Source organism: Berghia stephanieae, chromosome 5 (assembly GCF_034508935.2).
Source record: "Berghia stephanieae isolate SIO BIC M18660-M18661 chromosome 5, UCSD_Bste_1.3, whole genome shotgun sequence".
Taxonomy (NCBI): domain Eukaryota; kingdom Metazoa; phylum Mollusca; class Gastropoda; order Nudibranchia; family Aeolidiidae; genus Berghia; species Berghia stephanieae.
This window is the reverse complement of record NC_088364.1, coordinates 51,355,538-51,375,269: the sequence shown is the minus strand read 5'-3', so window position 1 is coordinate 51,375,269 and position 19,732 is coordinate 51,355,538. Positions and strand designations below refer to the sequence as shown.

General features: G+C 31.7%; 1 protein-coding gene across 4 annotated transcripts in view; it reads left to right on the top strand.

Annotated features, from left to right (window-relative positions):
* LOC144973137 (rap guanine nucleotide exchange factor 6-like) overlaps nt 1-19,732 on the top strand; it is a 91,265-nt gene that overhangs the window by 46,710 nt on the left and 24,823 nt on the right. For 2 of the 4 annotated variants that reach the window (XM_078915233.1, XM_078915232.1), the window contains exons 6-17: nt 1,973-2,131; nt 2,700-2,936; nt 3,501-3,605; nt 4,515-4,705; nt 5,212-5,329; nt 6,002-6,106; nt 6,933-7,097; nt 7,367-7,474; nt 16,820-17,023; nt 17,751-17,859; nt 18,616-18,862; nt 19,255-19,516. In XM_078915233.1, coding sequence (XP_078771359.1) covers nt 1,973-2,131; nt 2,700-2,936; nt 3,501-3,605; nt 4,515-4,705; nt 5,212-5,329; nt 6,002-6,106; nt 6,933-7,097; nt 7,367-7,474; nt 16,820-17,023; nt 17,751-17,859; nt 18,616-18,862; nt 19,255-19,516 — 2,010 coding nt within the window. Of the gene's footprint in view, nt 1-1,972; nt 2,132-2,699; nt 2,937-3,500; nt 3,606-4,514; nt 4,706-5,211; nt 5,330-6,001; nt 6,107-6,932; nt 7,098-7,366; nt 7,475-7,680; nt 7,696-10,859; nt 10,878-16,819; nt 17,024-17,750; nt 17,860-18,615; nt 18,863-19,254; nt 19,517-19,732 lie in introns of all 4 variants that reach the window. The other 2 variants (XM_078915230.1, XM_078915231.1) reach the window with 2 other exon arrangements.

Genomic DNA, 19,732 nt, shown 5'->3' with positions numbered 1-19,732 from the left:
ACATAGTTTTGTGTGTAAATGCGATTGATTTTGCAGACACCATTTGATGAGTATTTTACTTAAACGCACACCATCAATACTCACGCTCACTATGGTTTAACGATCAATCCTCATAATCCGCGTCTGTCTTCATTACATAATTATGGTGTCATCCAAAAATACACCATATTTAGACACTTTTGTAATAATTGTTTTGATCTTTTTCTCCATTTGTATCATACGCTTTGAAGAGAAAATTCGGTGTATTTAGAAGAGGCTTGTTGCTATATTTGGTAGCCATACGATTGTGTCCTTTTGAAGTTGGTAAAACCACTTTGTGCTGACTGAATGGACATGTGCAGATGCTGTACTCGAGTATTGTGAGTCACTCACACATATAAAAGTACAGGTTTTTCTTTCTCTACTACCAGTAGTACCAGTTCCCTGCTTTGAAATTAGTCGCACTCTATATTCTATATGCTTTTATAGATGAAGATATGCGTATGTCTCATTTGTTTTTGTTTTCTCTGATTAAGTTTTTGTTGTCGTCGTCGTCGTTATTATTATTATTATTATTATTATTATTATTATTATTATTATTATTATTATTATTATTATTGTTGTTGTTGTTGTTGTTGTTGTTGTTGTTGTTGTTGTTATTATTTTTATCATCCATTGTTTTACACAAACAAAAACCACAAACACATTTCCTCCTATTTTTTGTGTCTTGAATTATATGAAGTAAATAAGAACAAGGATGTAAAGCCACGAGAAGAACACCAATGTGATGCATTGTATCAGTGTACCTTGGTTTTACATGAATGTATGAATACATTAGGGATGTCTTTTGCTCCCATGGTGGGCTTGGGAGGTCGATCTTGCTGTCTGTGGTTTCTATCTCAACTATAAATGATCAGTGATTTCTATCTCAACTATAAATGATCGTGTCCTTCTAAACCTTTTCCTGGAATGAGATTACTTGGTTTTGGGAGCCCATTCCTGACTGGAGCCTGAGATGAGAGGGAAAGAGTCAAATTTATAGATCTCTTTTGAAAGGAGATGATCTTTTTTTCTTCTTTGCGAATTGTTCATTGCATGTATGCATTATTTTAAATTTCTTAATATTTTATTTGCATTTGAGTTTATTTTTCATGATCCATATCTTGTACTGTGCCCGGATGGAAGTGTAGGGTACTTTATACAGGCCACTCATATGGGTTGTGTTGTATTTTTGGTAAGATGGTGATGATAAAAGGAGATCTAAATCAATGGAACACGAAACACAGCTTATTCGTTTTCTATTTACAACGGAAGACATTGCTCTTTTAACACCAAAGGTTTCATACAGTCACAAGAGTTATTAATTTCTTAATACATTACAGGTTGCTCTTCATATCTACTCCGATTCCCATTCTCTATTTGGGCCTTTATCTTTGTGTCTCATTCAGGAGAGCATCTATGCCACTGTAGTGTAGATAATGTTTTGTAGTCGCCACTACCTAGATCATGTCAAAATGTCCAAGTAGATGACCAGACACTTGGACTGTAGACTTTCTCGGTCTATGTATGTGTTTGATATATATGATGTTTCATCATCAGAGGTTAAAGAAATGATGCCTGTAAAGGGCTAAGAGCATGGTGTTTATCGTTGATAAGCTCCTGTAAAACACATCCGCCCACCCTTTCCTATCATCATCTAACTTTTTACTGGAACTGAAATTTTAAAAAGTGCATTGCAACTCTTTAAAACACAAAATCAAGTATGATCATAAATGATTTCACTCAAACGTTCCTGTAGCACATTGAGAGTAAAAGCAACTATAATTCCACCGTATGGATGTGTTTGCTTGTTTTTGTATATGTGTGCATTTGTGTCCATTTTTATGTAAATGTGTGTTTGTAACATTTTTTTTCATGCTTGATTTACCTAGCTCTATGCTTATTTTTCCAAAATGGCACTAAAATTGAGTCCTCTTACTTTTGTCTATTTTAGATTGACCACCCTGATTCAGTTGCGATGCAGCCCCCTGTCAACACAAATCAAGGGGGCCACAGATCGGTGGTATCTGCATCTAACATTGAATTGCTTCTCAATGATAATCAGCCAGCCAGGCCCATGAGACGCATGAATTCTGATAGTATTATTGAACAAGTACGTTTCCTCCTAAATAAAGAAAAAATCTGTGGAAATGATTGTTAGAATATGCTAAGTGGAGTTTAATATCTAATGCAATATTTGTTGTTTTTGTTTTGTTTTGTTTTTTATTTTTGTGTTAACTGTTCTTTTCTTTTCTTTTCTTTTTAATATACCTCCCCCCTTCCCCTAAAGAGAATGACATTTTAAAAAATGAGTTACAATTCGTCAAATTGGTGTCGTCATCCCCTCCCTCTCTCACTGTGCATGGCGTGTGTGGGTGTGTATTTGACTGTTTGTTACTGTTCATTTCTAATTCATTCTTATGTGAGGTAATTTGGCTCTATTTAGAGGCCTACCGTAAAATATAGTCCTCATAATGAATTCCCTGTATGCCTAGAATACGTTGTTCTTTCTTTAGGTCATCAAATATTCAAATAGCCACAAGCAGCTTGATCTAAGATTCTGCCTTAGATGTCTGAAACTTCATTTTAATTCCAATGTTTATATTACTAAATTGTCTTACTTAAAGAGGGTATAAAACCTTTTTTAAATATAAAAACTTCTACAAAAACTCTTTCCATAGTTGCCGGAAGATTGTACAGGAGGCAATTTTCTACCGCATGCTGGAGTGGGGCTCGTAGACCATCCAGCAAACAAACGTTTTTCCAGAGCAAGCGACACCTCCAGTGCTTACTCTGGGTCTGACTTGATGCACAACTCTCAGGATGACAACAATAGCATGCTTGACCCAGATTTTAGTGGTCTTACAGAGAGTATGGTAGACTCTGATGATGAGGATGCTGATGCTGAATCGACAGAGGTGAGTTTGGGAATTGCATTCTGTCAAAAGTAATATAAAGAATAGTAATTAGATGTGAACTTAATCAGTGCCTTGATTTTCCTCCAAATCAAAATAATTCTTCTTATGGTATTGTATATGATAACATATCTTAGCTCTATTGTAGAAGATATATGTTTTATTCCAGTGTAAATTTTAGCACTTTGTATGAATATCTTTAGCTCTTTCTATCTTTTTCTCCCCTTTTCTTTATCTTTTTTTTTTTGGTAGATTTTTTTTGTCTACTATGTATTAGTCTCTATATTATGGCATTATTTCCTTGCTAATGGAGTTATATAACATGGAAATGAGACAAAAGACTTCCCCAAGTCTTTTGATGTAAAAGCATTCTGTAAAATCAGCTCTTCAAAATATAATTAGAAAATGAAAAATAATCTGTCCAACCTTACGATGTCGCTTAAGGTCTTAATTTAAAATCTTTTATACATTCATTTATTTATTTATTTATTTTTTTTTTTTTTTTTGAGAAGTCCTTAGATATTTTTATTTACCCATACCATATGTTTTTAAATTTGTGTCATCCAGTCCTTCAGTATTAGGGATGCTGAAAGGGATTGTTTGGAAAAGGAGCCATCAGAGAGGACGGAAGAAGACATTCAGATATTGTTAGATTTCACACGGCATTTAAAGGTAAGACCTAAAATAAAATCGTTTTAAATTGCAAAAAGTCTTTCAATTAGTCTGATTTTGTGTGTGTGTGTGTGTGTGTGTGTGTGTGTGTGTGTCTGTGTGTGTAAGTGTGTGTGTGTGTATGTGTGTGTGTGTATGTGTGCAGTCATTATCTGATAATTCATCATTAATATTGGGGTAAATTTAATAAAAACTATCATTCCATTGGTAATCACTAAAGGGGCATTCATTTCCACTCATTTGAGACTCACCATTGCCATAGTATTATGTTGGAATGAACCAAATGGGGGAAAATGGAAATTAAAATCAAAAGTTATCATAAACAGGAAATTTAAAGTTTTTATAACTTTGAAAAACAAAACTCACCCTCCTCAATGAAAGCATTTGTTTTAACTATTTGTTTAAATCTAAGTTTTAAAATTCACTTTTTAAGTCCATCTGGACATAGCACCACTCTGAGACGATTGGACACAATTACAATTGATATTCAACATGTTTCAAATGCATCTTTCGTGGCATTATTTTGTAAACTTAAGTCCCTAGAGCAATTGTATTGAATTTAATAGAATTGTTTAAGACTGGCCCCCTTTATAAAAAGGATTGGTATTAGTATCACTGAAAATTAATTGCTCTGGTTATAAGCATATAGGTACTATTTCTTTTTATAAATAATTTCTGCCTTTATTCTTTTTCGTTTAGTTTGAAAATGAACGACTGAATAAACCACCCTGGTGATATTATTATTTTTTCATTGAAGACATTGTATTTTTTTGTGATATCTTCACCTTAAAATCATTGCAGGAAATTCACCATTGGTTGTATTTGTTTCAATTTTTTCTTTCTCTTTCTTGTCGATATCACAAAACTTTTAACAGATTCATTATTTTCTCTTCATATCTTTTATTATAGGCCTTCTCCAACATGACAGAGCATACCCGCCGTCTCCTATGCGAGGTGATGGTTTTTGCTATTGTGCCAAAAGAAGGCACTATTGTCATGAAAGATGGGGAGGAGCTAGATTCCTGGTCAGTTATCCTCAATGGAGAGGTTGAGATTGTCAGGCCTGGTGGTATCAGAGAGAGGCTGCAAATGGGAGACAGGTTTGTGTTTGATTTATTATTTTCTATTTGTTAGCTGAATTTAAAAGCCTATTTCTTTTGACAGAATCTCTAAAAAGTTCAGTAGTCAAAAAATCATTGTGATTTTTAGTAAATGAGGGTATATATCTCAGGCATTTTTTCAAGCCATCTCTTGGAAGTTTGGATAACTGATTCCATTCAATTTTTTAAAATAATTTTTTAAAGGAATTTATCATTCAATTTGCATAGTCGTATCGCCTTAAATGTGCCTCTGCTTTGTTTGATGTGTATAATTCGTGTTTAATTTATTTTGATGTCCTGGAAGCAGGTTATTGATGAATGGACTGAGTTATGAAATACTGCAATTTCTGGCTTTAAATTTTATTTTTTTTTTTTTTAGATATTGATTAACATTTGATATATGTAAAAATAATTATTTTGAAGAAATTTATTCTACTTAACATTTTATTTTAATATTTAGATCTGTAGTAATCTTTATTATTGCTCTTTTTTGGTGTTCTTTATAGTTTTGGCATCAGCCCCACTATGGAAAAGTTACATCACCAGGGTGTCATGAGAACCATAGTTAATGACTGCCAATTTGTCTGCATAGCACAGTCAAACTACTATGAAATTCTACATCAGGTGAGTGTTAGACAGAATGCATAATACATAGTTCGGGTTCCATTTATTCTTAATTTTCATTTCACACCATTTTGCCAAGATTTTAAGTGATGGTGTTAGTGATTGTATAGCAGGTAACAATGGTAGTAAATATATGAGTAATTTTGTAAGGTTATATAGAGTTGATCAATTTTAAATGATACACTGCTTGGACAGGAAATATATAATTATAATAATAATAATAATAATAATACACATTTATACAGCGCTCATTCTCATGTAAAACACAAGCTCTGGGCACTTTACAATATAAATTATCAATTTTGAGTGAAAAAAAAAGAAAAAAAAAAGATGCAATGCAATTAATTCATAGCCAAATCAAGGATTCATAGCGTCAATAGAAGCAAATACAGTAAAGATGTGTCTTGAGATTCTTTTTAAAGGCAGGTAAAGACTTGCACTCCCTCAGACCACGTGGTAGTTCAGTCCAAATCTTGGGGTCGAAACAAGCAAACGATCTATCACCAAATTTTAAAAATAAATAAATTTTACCTACTTACCACATTTTTACCTTTCTTTTGAGCATTAATGTATGTAACCAAATAGTGTTTAAAGAAAGACATTAAACAACAAATGTATATCTTAACAGTTGATTAATATTTTAATTGATATCCATACACTACTTCTGCATAGGGAGAAGAGAATATAAAACGTCATGAAGAGAAAGGAAATGTTGTGATGGTGACTGAGCACAGAGAGCTGGATGGCGGCAATAGAAAAGGGCACATTGTTATCAGGGTAAGTAGCCATTGTCAATTGGTTATCTATCAGTGTGAAGGAAATTATTTTAAAATGTTGATAACTGTTTATAAGCAATTGAGGCATAGTTTGTTTTCAAGGGAGCATTTTATTTCATGATATTTTGGGCCCATATTTTATTACGCTTTTATATTGCTAGTGGTGAATCAGTAATATTTGCGGAGAATCAAAGGCTATTGTAAACAGGCACTCATCTATTTTAATCACGATACTACTCTGTTGTGGAAATAACATAGATTGAGGCAAATCTTTTGAGCCATCGACGGTAAAAATCAGTCTGGTAATAAAGTCTGTAGAGGTGTGCAAATGAATCTGGCAATAGGATGGCCAGATGGCAATTCCCAAATTAAGGACTGATCATTATGCCTAACAAATATTCTAAATTCCATTTGAGTCAACGGGTGATAGAATAACTCTTAATTTTAAAAAGGTTTTGCAAGTATCAATCTGTAAAAAATAGTTTTATAAATTTTACATTTGCTAGTAATTTTGTGCTCATTGGCAAAAAAAAATTAACACAGGCTGTTTGGAACAATGTAAACCTCCAACCCTTTTAATTAAATCTTAAAGGAATAGATTCTGTTGCTAATGTCTTTTTTCTTTTTCTTCACAAAAACAACTCCCCCACACAAAAAAAAAAATTGAGCAATATCTCCACTATACATGCACAAAGGGCTTTATTGGGGGTCCCCCAAGACTACATAGTTTTTAAGATAATTTGTTTAAAGGCTCTTTGATGAAATACTTAAAGGTTTTAATTTTAAATGTTATTATTTTTTAAACATTGGTTACTTTCCATCAACAGGGAACCAGTGAACGTCTCATGATGCACCTGGTAGAAAATCATTCCACCATTGATCCAAGCTACGTAGATGACTTCCTGTTAACCTACCGCACCTTCCTCAGTAGTCCTCTAGATTTGGTCAAAAAATTATTGGAGTGGTTTGAGAAAGATGAACTCAAGACAAGCGTTAGTATTCTGTGTTTAATACCATCAAGTCATCTTTGATACAAACTTAAAATCTTACGTTAAATTTGAAATGGAATCGTTAATATTAATCCATCGAAATCATCAGTATAAGTGGATATTGGGTTATAAATTTTATCATTTCTATTACTAAAGTTGTCTCTTAACATGTTTTAACCGAATTTGGGTGGGGGGTGGGATGTATATGCATATATAGTTGATTGCCGTAATTAGCATGGAAATCTAAAAGATTTATTTTTAAATTATGGCAGGTAACAAGAGTGGTGCTATTATGGGTAAACAACCATTTCAACGACTTTGAAACCAGCCCTGATATGTGTAGTTTCTTGGAACATTTTGAGTGTCTGCTAGAAAAAGAAGTAAGTCTTCTTAATACTCGGAATTGGATATAATGTCCCATTTTAATTTTTATATTCAATATTTATCTTTTTATGTTTCAGTGGTCAACATTGAATATAAATGTGTTTATTTTTGGTGATTATACAGTAATTTGTTAATTTGACTTTTAAAAAATCACTAATCCAATTTTTAACCTTTTGTTTTGAATTTTATCCCCTTTTCTCAGATCGAGTATTCACCGGTAAAGTCTATTGTCTTTTTTTTTCTTATTTTATTGTACTATTTTATAATAATTTTTTTTTTTTTTTTTTTTTCAAACTTATGTCAGCAATTCACACGCTTTTACTTTCAAATAGAAAATAAAAAGAAAAAGAAGAGAGAATCAAATTGAAATCCAATGTAATGTTTGTCTATCTTGAATGGAATGTTAACCTGAAGAATTTTTCATTTAAAACAATCTCTACATTCCATCATTTCCGTCATGTTTTTCGCCTGTCTTTCTGGGTAATCACAGATGACCCTACCAATCTATAAGGCTTCATTCCCTTGATTATCCTTTTAACTTTTGTATTGCCAATTTTCTTGCATCACGTCGCTATAAATTGCCTTAAAAGAACTGCCTCAAGCTGAATGATATTTTTTATTTTTTGTCCATGTTTGTACACCTTATTATGTCTTTGTTTCAAGCCGAGGGTCTATTTAAAAAAATAAGGGGGAAAGGTGAAGTATTTGCTGTTTGTGTTGACGATTCAGTTACCATTGTTTGATATTAACTAAATATTTTTTTATAAATAGACAAATCAATAACTTTACACATCTTGATTGGGATGATGAGTACTAGGTTGAAATTTTGAAGTTTGTTAATGTTGTTGTTATTATTATTATTATTATTATTATTATTATTATTATTATTATTATTATTATTATTATTATTATTCGGTGCTGATGGTTTTCCTCAGATCCACAGAAAGAGGAATTTCCCACTATAATAAAAATTGCATTTCCCCCAATCAAGGGACTGACAGACTTGATGCATGATGAAACAAATAGGTGCAGTTTCCCACTCTCCAGCAAAGTATCAATGATGATTAATCATATCAACTGCCCTAAAAGCGGGTGTCAGTTCAGTAAAAAATAGGGCTTAAAGACAATCATTCAAAATTTCCCTCCTTTTTCATTTTTTGTCACCATCAGCTCTGATTATTGTTATTATTATTATTATTATTATTATTATTATTATTATTATTATTATTATTATTATTATTATTATTATTACTATTATTTATTATTTTTTATTATTATCACTATCATAATTATGTGTGTTTATTGTCTTGTTTGCCATTTTTGAACCAATATCAGAGTTTACTATCTCGAATAATTATTTAGAAATCAGGTAATTGATATCATAGCTTGTGTAAAAAGGGAATTCGTAATGAATATCATAATTTTCAATCTGTTTTTTTTTTTTTTTTATCTTTTTCAATTTCTTGCAGAAAGTGAGTGATATCTTGGTAGTATATATATATATAAATTATTTTTCTGAGAGAATGTGTGTGGCCTGATTTTTAAAAGATAAATTATTCATACGATAAGCATGAATTAATACTATTTTGTTCGTTTGACTCATTTTTGTTTTGTTTTTGGCAACAATTAGTGTCTATATACTATCATGTTGTCTTGCTGAGTAGTATTTCTGTGACTTTTGTTTCTGAGTCTTGAGTTGAGTTTATAGAATCCTGTTAGAATTATTCTTTGAGTTGTTTTTTTTTTGTTTGTTTTTTTTTTTGGTTGTTTTATTATTTAGTTTTGATGAAAGTTGATTCGTTCATCCTGTTATCCCTTAAAATAAAAAATTGTTGAATTAATACAGAATAAAGATGTACCTTTCCCATCTGTGTTTGGTATCATATCCCTTCAATTGACAAGTTTCATGTTCATAGGTTGGAACTTCCTGCGTTTTATTTAAATGGAACTGAAAATAAGACAGAATAAATAATAAAATTTGTCAACATTGATGATCAGATTTTCCATACAATGGCAGAACTCTGTTTTTAAGATTTTGTCCAGAAAACTTATGATTTATATATTATTAACTTAAAGGTACTTATCAAATTTATCAAAGATACTTAGGTCATCATAATCTATTTATGTGCCCAAAATTTAAAGTGGATCATATCATTACACAACATAGGTATAGAGACAGTTAGCTTAATTGCTCGTAGAGCTCAAACTAAGTCCAATCTACATTATTTTGGGGCTAACTTACGATTGTTCAAGAGAGGCATATATTGTTATTCCAAAAACTTGCCCTTTCTCGTTTTGACTGTGAAACGTGATTTTTAATTCAACATGAAATTTACTTTTGAGAGAATTGTGAAAATAGAAAATGCATGATTGTATGTCCTGTGTTTTCGAGTACTAGTTTTATGTCAGTGACTTAACTTTTTTATGTGTCCTGGAATTTTCTATCTTTGACTGTTTTGTGTATTTTTTGAAGGGTGGTTTTAAAGTTAATTGAAACTTGCACTTGAAATGCATGTTTGGAGGTTTGTTGCATTTTACTTTTTGTAAAATCTTTTGTAACAGGAATGTTTGCAAGCACTCTTTTCACATGGCTGATGTGACACTTCAGTGACTAATGTAATCGTAAAAATGACAGTGACAATAAACAACATATAGAGCATCAAAATCCATACACAACAATGCTCAGAGGCAATTCTGGTGTATAATGAACTCTTTATTAAGAAGCGTATAGTAGAGTGTACACAAAAAAACATTTATACGAGAAAATAGGTAAATCAAAAGAGCTTTTTCTTAAGTTATAATATAACAGTGAAAGGACAGTCTTATAAATAATAGCGTTGATATTTTACTGTCTTGTAAATTATAACAATGTGAGGATAGCATTGATAAAAATTAAATAAGTCATTCTTTGTCTTGTCAAATAAAATTGATAAATGATACCAGGAGGTTTTTGATAAACGTTTTCTACTTGATTAAAAAAAAACACCAAACAAATGTAGGTTTCTTATATCATCTTTGTATCTGCATCTGTCAAACTGATTGTCCTGACTCGTAAAGGAAGATTCATAGTTCATAGTTAGTCACAGGTGTTGTGAGGGGGAGAATGGAATTAGAGAAGGAATGAAAGAAAGATTAACAATGGGAGGGACAAAACAATAATTTAGTGTAGGAATATAAGTCAAAAGCACCGCAAGTTTGTCTCTTGCTTTTTCTGCTTATAAGCAGATCCATATAAATTTTGTTCTTTACTGTGGTCTGTTTATGTGTGTCTTCTTTTTGTTATAGACTTTGTATTTCAATTCATTTTCTATACACGAGCACATTTTTAATTATTTAACCAAATGTTTGGGGGTTTATTTTGTTCGTTCTTTCTCTTCTCAGTCGGAGAATGATTTTGAGGTAAGGCTTCTTCTTCTATGATATCAAAATAATATGAGAAAAAAAAAAGGTCAAGGGCATAGCTTTCTCTTCAAGCCTCAACTCCCAATCCCCATCAAATAATCTTGTCCCCTCGTACTCATTGTATATGCTTACATTTGCTTATTATTGTTGTCAGCTTTTTAAAAACAAATATCTTCTCACATTTATAAATGGAATTCAAGATTAGAACCGGGGTTTTGATTTATCAATTGCTCAAGGTGTCAATAAATTGTTAACTGTCCTCTTCACATCAACTGACACATAAGGCCTTGGATTATATTATTGTCTACACAACAGTTGCATATTTTTCAAGACTGAGAAACTCAGTAAATATATCCATATATATAAAAAGTGAAAATCTGACATCTTCAACACTGAGAATTTAGTCAAACAAATATTCATCACATTTGTCTACCAATTCAATAGTTAGTTTGCCAAGTGCGTCCTGAGATTGCATTTAGGGAATTGGTTAAATAAAAAGTAAGATATAAGATTTGGATTGAGACATAAACAATGATGACACAATAAAGTCATGAACCTCTCTTGTTGTTCACATCATAGGTTTTTCTTGCTTCTCAATTGCACTGCAATTTTAAGATAATTCAAGAATATGCATGCACCCCAATTGTTATAATTTTTATATTGCATTCACTTAAATATGCTTAGTTTGTGTGTTTTTCTTTTCCTTGTTTTATTTTTTTTTTTTCTGTTTATGAGGACTAATAATACATAAATGTCAATGTACATTGGAACTTCATTTTATATAATTTTCTTTCATTCCTAACAATATGAACCAGCTTCTTTAAAAGAATTGATTTAGCTCTACCCAATTTTCTTCTTACAAGCTGATTTCAGTATATTTACTCATAGTGTTCTTGAGATATATTAAATTATAACTTTTATTCATTTCTTATTCGTTTTCTTTTTAATTCAAAAAGGAATCCATGAATGTTTAAAACCTCTAATAATTTTTTATCTTTAGAAAGTGTCTGGAAACAAACTCATATTGCGGTGTAGATAAAATATGAATATCCGACTATGTTCATTATTATATTCCCAATATATATATATATATATATATATATATATATTATATATATATATATATATATATATATATATATTATATATATATATTGAGTGTTCATATTGCTTTGCTTACCTCCAAAATGGTAATTTTTTTAAATTGAAATCATAAAAGGGATAAATATAATTATTTTATGAAAAATATACTGTGAGTCTACTGAATGAGATATCTTTGTAAATATTTATTTTACAAGACAACTTGATATTTTTAATATTTATAATTGAAATGTTCAAAATTTAAACCTACAGGCCTGTAAATCTGCCTACAATTGTCGGATTTCCGACAGTACAACTTTGCTCGAAAAATTCTGTCAAGTGTCGACCGAAAAAAAATAAATATTTTGAAATTTATTTTTTTTAAAGAAAGAAAGAAAAATTAAATCTACCTTGTCAAAAGACAAATCAAACATAAAAATCAAACGTAAAAGAAAGACAAAGGAGTTTTTATTTCTTTAACCTAATGCTGTTTGTGAAGCTAAATTACGCATAACATCTGCCAGCTGGATATAACGTACCAACGCACAAAACTATGTGTACCCTTGAACGTTGATAGTCTGACTGATAGAATTTAATGTGAACTACTTATAAAAATGGTTGGCTAAAAAAACAATTAGGAGCTGAGTGACGTCAGTTTTGTTCCTTCTATAATTTCATCTTTTCAATTATCGCCACTCACACACTCTACAGGACCTAGCCCCTCCCCCACGTATTCGCTCCCAATGCTGCCCATGCATACCAGCTAGTGTAGATTTCTGATTAGTTGCTGACAATGTCTCACCACAAGTCTTGTCGATCGAAGTTGTTGAGCACATGCGTCTTTGGTAATCAACAAACACACACAGCATGTCGGACGAGGCTGTTTTTCTCTATTTTGCGACCGACTCACACAAATTTTCCGGTTGACAATCTCCGTTCCAGCGCTTTCATTGTATCCTGTCGAAACTGAACTGAATAATGAATGTGAAATAAAAAATTTTCTTCAAGTGAAAAGGTGATTGACTGCTCTCAGCAGAAGTTTTCTTTCTTACTACTATGATTGCTTAAGTATTTCTCTTTTTCTTCCTTCACACACGACCGCACTACTTCTTCTTCTTCTTCTTCTTCTTCTTCTTCTTCTTCTTCTTCTTCTTCTTCTTCTTCTTCTTCTTCTTCTTCTTCCTCTCTCTTCTTCTTCTTCTTCTCTTCTTCTTCTTCTTCTTCTTCTTCTTTTCTTTCTTCTTCTTCTTCTTCTTCTTCTTCTTCTTCTTCCTTCTTTTCTCTTCTTCTTCTTCTTCTTCTTCTTCTTCTTCTTCTTCTTCTATAAGAATTAATCCAAATAAATGAAAGAATCGGTTTATAAATTTAACACAAACAGGAGCAAAGATAAAGCAGCTTCTCGTGTTAAGCGCTACACATCCTTCAAAAAAGTAGGAATTGTTCTCTTCCTTTCATTTTACAACTAACTCAGACCTGGGCCCAGCAATATGTGTATTCTCTCAAATAATTCTGATTTTTTTTTTTTTGGTAGCCTAAATAAGGACTTGCTTATTTTATTATAAATGAGTTGGGTAAAAAAAAAAATGACATGATTTGACTAGTCAATTGACGCGTCGTATCTGTGTTGTGTTTGTTTATCCATATTTTTGTCCTGTTGGTCTATTTTCGTTTGTTCACAAAGTTCCTGACAATTTTTTCACCAGCCATTTACAGGCCTGAACCTTGGAACAATTGCTTTGAGTCATGGCCTGTACTCCTGTTGTTTTTCCATTTGATCATGCATAATCCTTGTATTTTTTTTTGTTGAGTATCGATACATTAGGGAATTTAAGGAAGTATGGTTTATGAATGGCATCACTTGACTCATTACAGGTATGGTTTGATTTTATTATAGCCTGACATGATATCTGGACATAGAAAGTAGTAAAGGCTGGATGGGGTCTTCTGACCTCCTATGGTGGTTGGAGAGGTCACTTTTGATGTGTCTTCTGTCCCCATAAAACTGTTTTCGCTCTCCATGTTATTCTGCCTTTATTCTGGGGGTTTTTTTTCCTGGTCCTGGCAAAGATCTTCAGCTGAGAGGGAAGCAGTCAAATGTGCAGTTCCTGTCTTTTGAAAGATGATTTTTTCCCCTTATAAATCAGCTCGCTGTTATGTACTTTTATAGTAGTTTTTGGTATTTAATGTATTGTACTTTGTAAACATTTCAGTTTTTCCTTCATAACGGGATCCCTTGCTTGCACTGGATAGGACTTTAGAATAATGTCAAAACATTCACATTGATAGATTGCTCATGAAAACTGTTGTTCCCTGTTTAAACCAGTTCCCTTTGCCTTACTTTTTCTTTGGTGCTTTTAATTTCAGATATGAACGTTTCGTTGATTATTTTCCTTTTTTTTTTTTTTACTGCCGCTGAAATGATCTAAAAGTATCGCGAGCGCCATAAAAACCCCTAAAAACAAACAAAGCAGTAATACCAAAGTAGTAATAATGCTACGACTTAGGCTGCAGTGACTTCATTGAAGTCAGTGGCACGGCACCATTGATACTACTATCTTGATGAAATCAATAAGATATCGTGTCGGGTTGTTAAAATCAAATCCTACTAGTTCGGGGTTGATGTGAGATATGATGGTTACTTGTTAATTGTAAAGTTGAATGGATTTTTGGAAGTAAATTTGGCTGGCTTCAACGTAGTATCTGCCATTAATTTATTTTTTGTTTTGTTTTGTTTTGTTTTCAGAATCATAAATAACTTATGTCTATTTCATGATTGGGTACACTGTTCTCATCTATGATTTTTAAAGTCTGTTTAAAATGCATCAAAACTATTGCTCCTTTTCTTTAAAAAGAACAACAACAAAAAAACAATATGACTTCTTCTTCCTGTCTTTCTTTCTTTCTTTCTGTCTCTCTCTCTCTCTCTCTCTCTCTCTCTCTCTCTCTCTCTCTCTCTCTCTCTCTCTCTCTCTCTCTCTCTCTCTCTCTCTTTCTCTCTCTTTCTCTCTCTCTCTCGCTCTCTCTCTCTCTTTCTCTCCCCTCCCCCCTCTTTCTTTCTTCCTCATTCTTGTCTCTCTTTTTTTCCCCCTTTCTTTATATTCCCTTCTTTTCTCTTTTCCTCTTTATCTTATTATTTTCTTTTCTTCAGATTCAAATTGGGTGAAGCATGCAATTTTAAAATCCTTTTGAGACTTTTTTGTTTGTGAAATTGGGCAATTAGGTGTTTGGGCTTGATTATACAGGCGCCCAATGTCAGGAATTTATACTTCACATCAATATGGCACCAATAAAGATAAAGGCCATGATTGTTTAGTCTATTCGTATCACTTTTGTGAAGACAACCCTCACATGTTACATATATTGTCCAACAAAAATGCCCTGTCCTTATGTTGATAAAGCTATTCATATTCATATTCATATTATTATTATTATTATTTTGATTTTAGCAGATAATTTCATTGAATGATTATTCCCTAACCTTATCACATTTACCTTCCTGTTATAAAATACTAATTTACAAATATTTCATTAGCAAGCATCCAACACGAGTCATGCTCGCAGTGGGTGAAATTATGATATTAAGCAAAAGACAAATATGACAAGACAAAAAGGGGACTTTCTTGGACTCTGACACAGACCATTCTTACGACACTTTTGCTTCACTGAAAGAAAAGAGTAAATTGCATTGGTTAGGGTTGGATGCAGACGTTGCACATTGTAGATTTTTAAAAAGAAATCAACATATATCGATCTATTTACCAAAATGTTAATAATTTCTTTTTTGCATATTTATCTCTCCTTTCAAATTTTCTAAGTGTTCACTTGAGGATAATAGAATACTCCTTTTGAGTATTATGTACTATTGTGAAAATATTAGTAGTTTAGCTAACATTTAACATTCTTCTCTTTTAATGATTTCTTTTCTAATTGTTTTCTAATATTTTACTTCTTCAGATTACTCATTTAAAAATGATAACCCCAATATTTCGGGCCATTTAATGCTTGTTATTTAACTGCTGGTATTCCGTAAATATATTGATATGTTTCTGATTAAACTCAAAGGATGTGTAATTAAAAAGCCCTTGATATGCAAAGAAAAGGATGGGCTGTAATCCTTTTGTGTGCCACCATGGGAATACCTTCCGTTTGCAAAGCTTGTTTTTATTCTACCACCTTCTCTGAGTATTTTTCGTTCTGATATATTCATATGTATAATTTAGTTTTAGTTAGTCATGAAAGTCCATGATTAGAGAATATTGAAAACAGAGAAAAACTGCCAAAGCATCACATGTAAAGTGACAAATGGATAATACAAAATTTGAAAAATTACTTTCTTTGAATGTATTTGAACCATTTATATATTTTACACATCAAGATTAACTGTTATTCAGTTTCGGCAGTCGCTCATAGCTCAGAACAATTGTTGTCATCTTGTTCTGTGTTTTCCTCAGGAGACCACACATTTATTTTATTGATTTATCAGTTTTTTCTTTTTCTTCGCATTGCTTACAATGTGTTCTTTTTTTATCCTCTCCTCCTTCCTTCCATTCCATCAAAAATAATAATGATGAAATCAGGAAATAGCTTATTGGTCAAGTTATGCTTGTTTTGACATTTGGGATAGGGCATTTTAAAACAATGTTTTGTATTTAATTGAAAAACCTTACAGCTATCTACAAAATGTTGATAATGTCTCCTATATATATATATATATAATATATATATATATATATATATATATATATATATATATATATATATATATATATATATATATATAATATATATATATATATATATATATATATATAATTTTGTCTTAACATAAAACCTATAATAATATGCATTTTTATTTATAGAAAATGATGGGTCAGTTGAGCCTTTTAAACATGGCATGTGCAGCAAAAGCTCGAGTTCGCACCATCACACTGACCAGAGCTACTAGAGATGAAATCCTTCATTTTTCAATCCTTGGTGGCCTTGAGAGAGGCCATGGAATTTTTGTTATAAAAGTTCAACCCCAGTCAAAGGCAGCAGAAGAAGGCTTAAAGAGAGGGGACCAGGTAAGGAAAGAAAAATGTTTATTGGGCACTCATTTTGTAAATGAAATCTTGCTGATGAGACATATAAGGGTGAGGTTACTTTTATTTGATAAGCGGAACCTGTTTTTAAAAATCAAATAATAAATTTACAAAATGTGATGTATAGTTGCAGAGTTTATACATTTAGTTAATTGCGTGTGTGTGTGTGTGTATATGTGTTATATGCATGTATGCATATTTAGTGTGTACGTGTATACGATGTGTTTGTGTGTGTATGATTGTGTGTATATATATATATATATATATATATATATATATATACACACACACACGTGTGTATATATATAAAATATATATATATATATACACACACACACGTGTGTGTATATTATATATATATATATACACACACACACACGTGTGTGTGAGTAATATATTTATGTACAATGTGTATATGGATGTGTGTGTGTGTGTGTGAGTAATTGGATGCGTGTGAGCTTTTGTTTGTATGTCCGAATCTGCAGTGTGTAAAGTTTTTTACTGATGGTCAATGTGAAGCGCTTCGAAGCTTCGGCATAAGCGCTATATGAATGTACATTTTTATTATTATTTATTATTTTATTATTATTATTATTATTATTATTATTATTATTATTATTATTATTATTATTATTATATTATTATTATTATTATTATTATTAATTGAAAACTGAAGTGTTGTGTGTTTTTATTTTGATTGCCATTTCAGATCCTGGAGGTGAACGGCCACAAATTCAAACATATCTACTATAATAAAGCATTAGAGATTTTAAGGGGAACCACTCATCTCTCCATTACTGTCAAATCTAATTTACAAGGTAAGTTCATGGAAAGTGTTTTATTTAGCCATGAGGTGGTAAGTTTTAGTTTATTTTTTGGTTTATTTTTCGTGAATTAGAAGAAAACAATTATTTCTTATCCCATTAGATAGACTAAGTACTTTCATTAATTTCAAACAGACCTAGCTACTCAATCTTCACTGGATAAATGGAGGGATGGGAAAATAAATTCTGACTATATACTGATTTGAAACATATCTGATTCATCTTCATGCAGTTGCTCAAGCTCTACCGATTGAATTAGAATGAAAAAATAAATGAAATTAAAATTCCCTTTATTCATCCCATAGGGGAAATTGTGTCTTTGGGGTCTATTCCAAGGGAAGACTGGAATAACCCAGGCGTCAGCCATTTTGCAGCGCCGCAAACTGAGCTATGGCTAGGTGACTTGCAAAGGCTACACAAAGCAGCGAGTATACAAACTCGGTACATTTCGGGTATGAACCAAAGATCATACCACTGAGCCCCGCTGCTCCTAAATAAAATATTGATATTAGTAATAGGCTGCCCTCATACCTGTCACTTACTCTTAATTACGCCCACTTTAATAACTTATTTTCATCTGACATATAAAAAAAAAAATTATTATTTTAAAATGTTGATTAAATTTTTAAAAATTATTTGGTTTTATGATAAATATTTAGAAATTTTCATATTATGTCTTGAATAGTTCAAGTATGTCATTTTGTTTGTTTTGTTGTTTGTTTAAAACTTATTTCCTGTTTGCTTTTTTAGAATTTAAAGAAATGTTGAGAGCCAATGAGAAGAATACACCACGTAAAGTGAAGCGAGAAGATGGCCATGTACCAAATCCCAAACAACGACTGTCAGTGCCAGACCTTGACTCGACAGTCCCTATCTTTCATGAGGAACATGGAGATGGAAAAAAGTCTGAGAAGAGGAGTGGAGGAATATTTGGGTCCAATTCTAGATTGCGGAAAGCTTTAACTCGAATGAATTTCATGCCCAAGAATCTCAATGGGTAAGAGATTGATTTTACTTTGATTTAAAAAAAAAAAATTATTATTTATTTTAATTATTTGAAGAAGTATTCTCTCTATTATCTGTGCCACTAAGCCAAGTATTATAAAGGTGATCAGAATAAGACAGATGATCGCGTTTATAGTAAGAATTACTTCTTTTTTTTTAAATGACATGTATGTAAAATATCTCAATATGCGGATATCAGGTGGGTAGGTGAGAGATATGAAACGATTTTTTTAAAAATTACAAACCTTCTTTTTAAAAAAATAAACATTTAAAAAACACCGTCTTTACCTCCCCTTCCTGCGTTAACAGTTATCATCATATGATTTCTCTTTTTGAAATCTAAGTTGTCATTTTTCTCCTTTCTCTCCTGAATTCAATTTCCAGCCGTGATAGCTCCTCATCCATCAATCATTCAGATGAAAGTCTATACTCCAAACCATCTCGGAAATCCTCTACCTCATCTTCCTCATCCAACACTCTAGGAGGAAGTGGAGGTGGGGGTACCACCCTTAGTAATCACCTGAGCGCTTCCAACCCCGATATTACGTCAATAGGTCTTACTGTTGATGACGGAAATGACATGCCAGAGCATGTTGTCAAAGTGTATAAAACCGACCAGTCTTTCAAATACTTACTCATTCACAAGGTAAGTTATGATTCAATGATTGGGAGTAGTTAATTAAATGTTTGTTGTTTTTTGGGGTTTTTTTTGTTTTTTTAAAAATAGTAATAAGGTGCACAACAAACTTCTATTGATCTCTTTTGTATCAGTTTTATTAAATGATTGTCCTTTTTTTGTAAAGTGCCTTTGAGCACTATTTTTTGATTCCAGCGCTATGTCAAATAATAATAATAATAATAA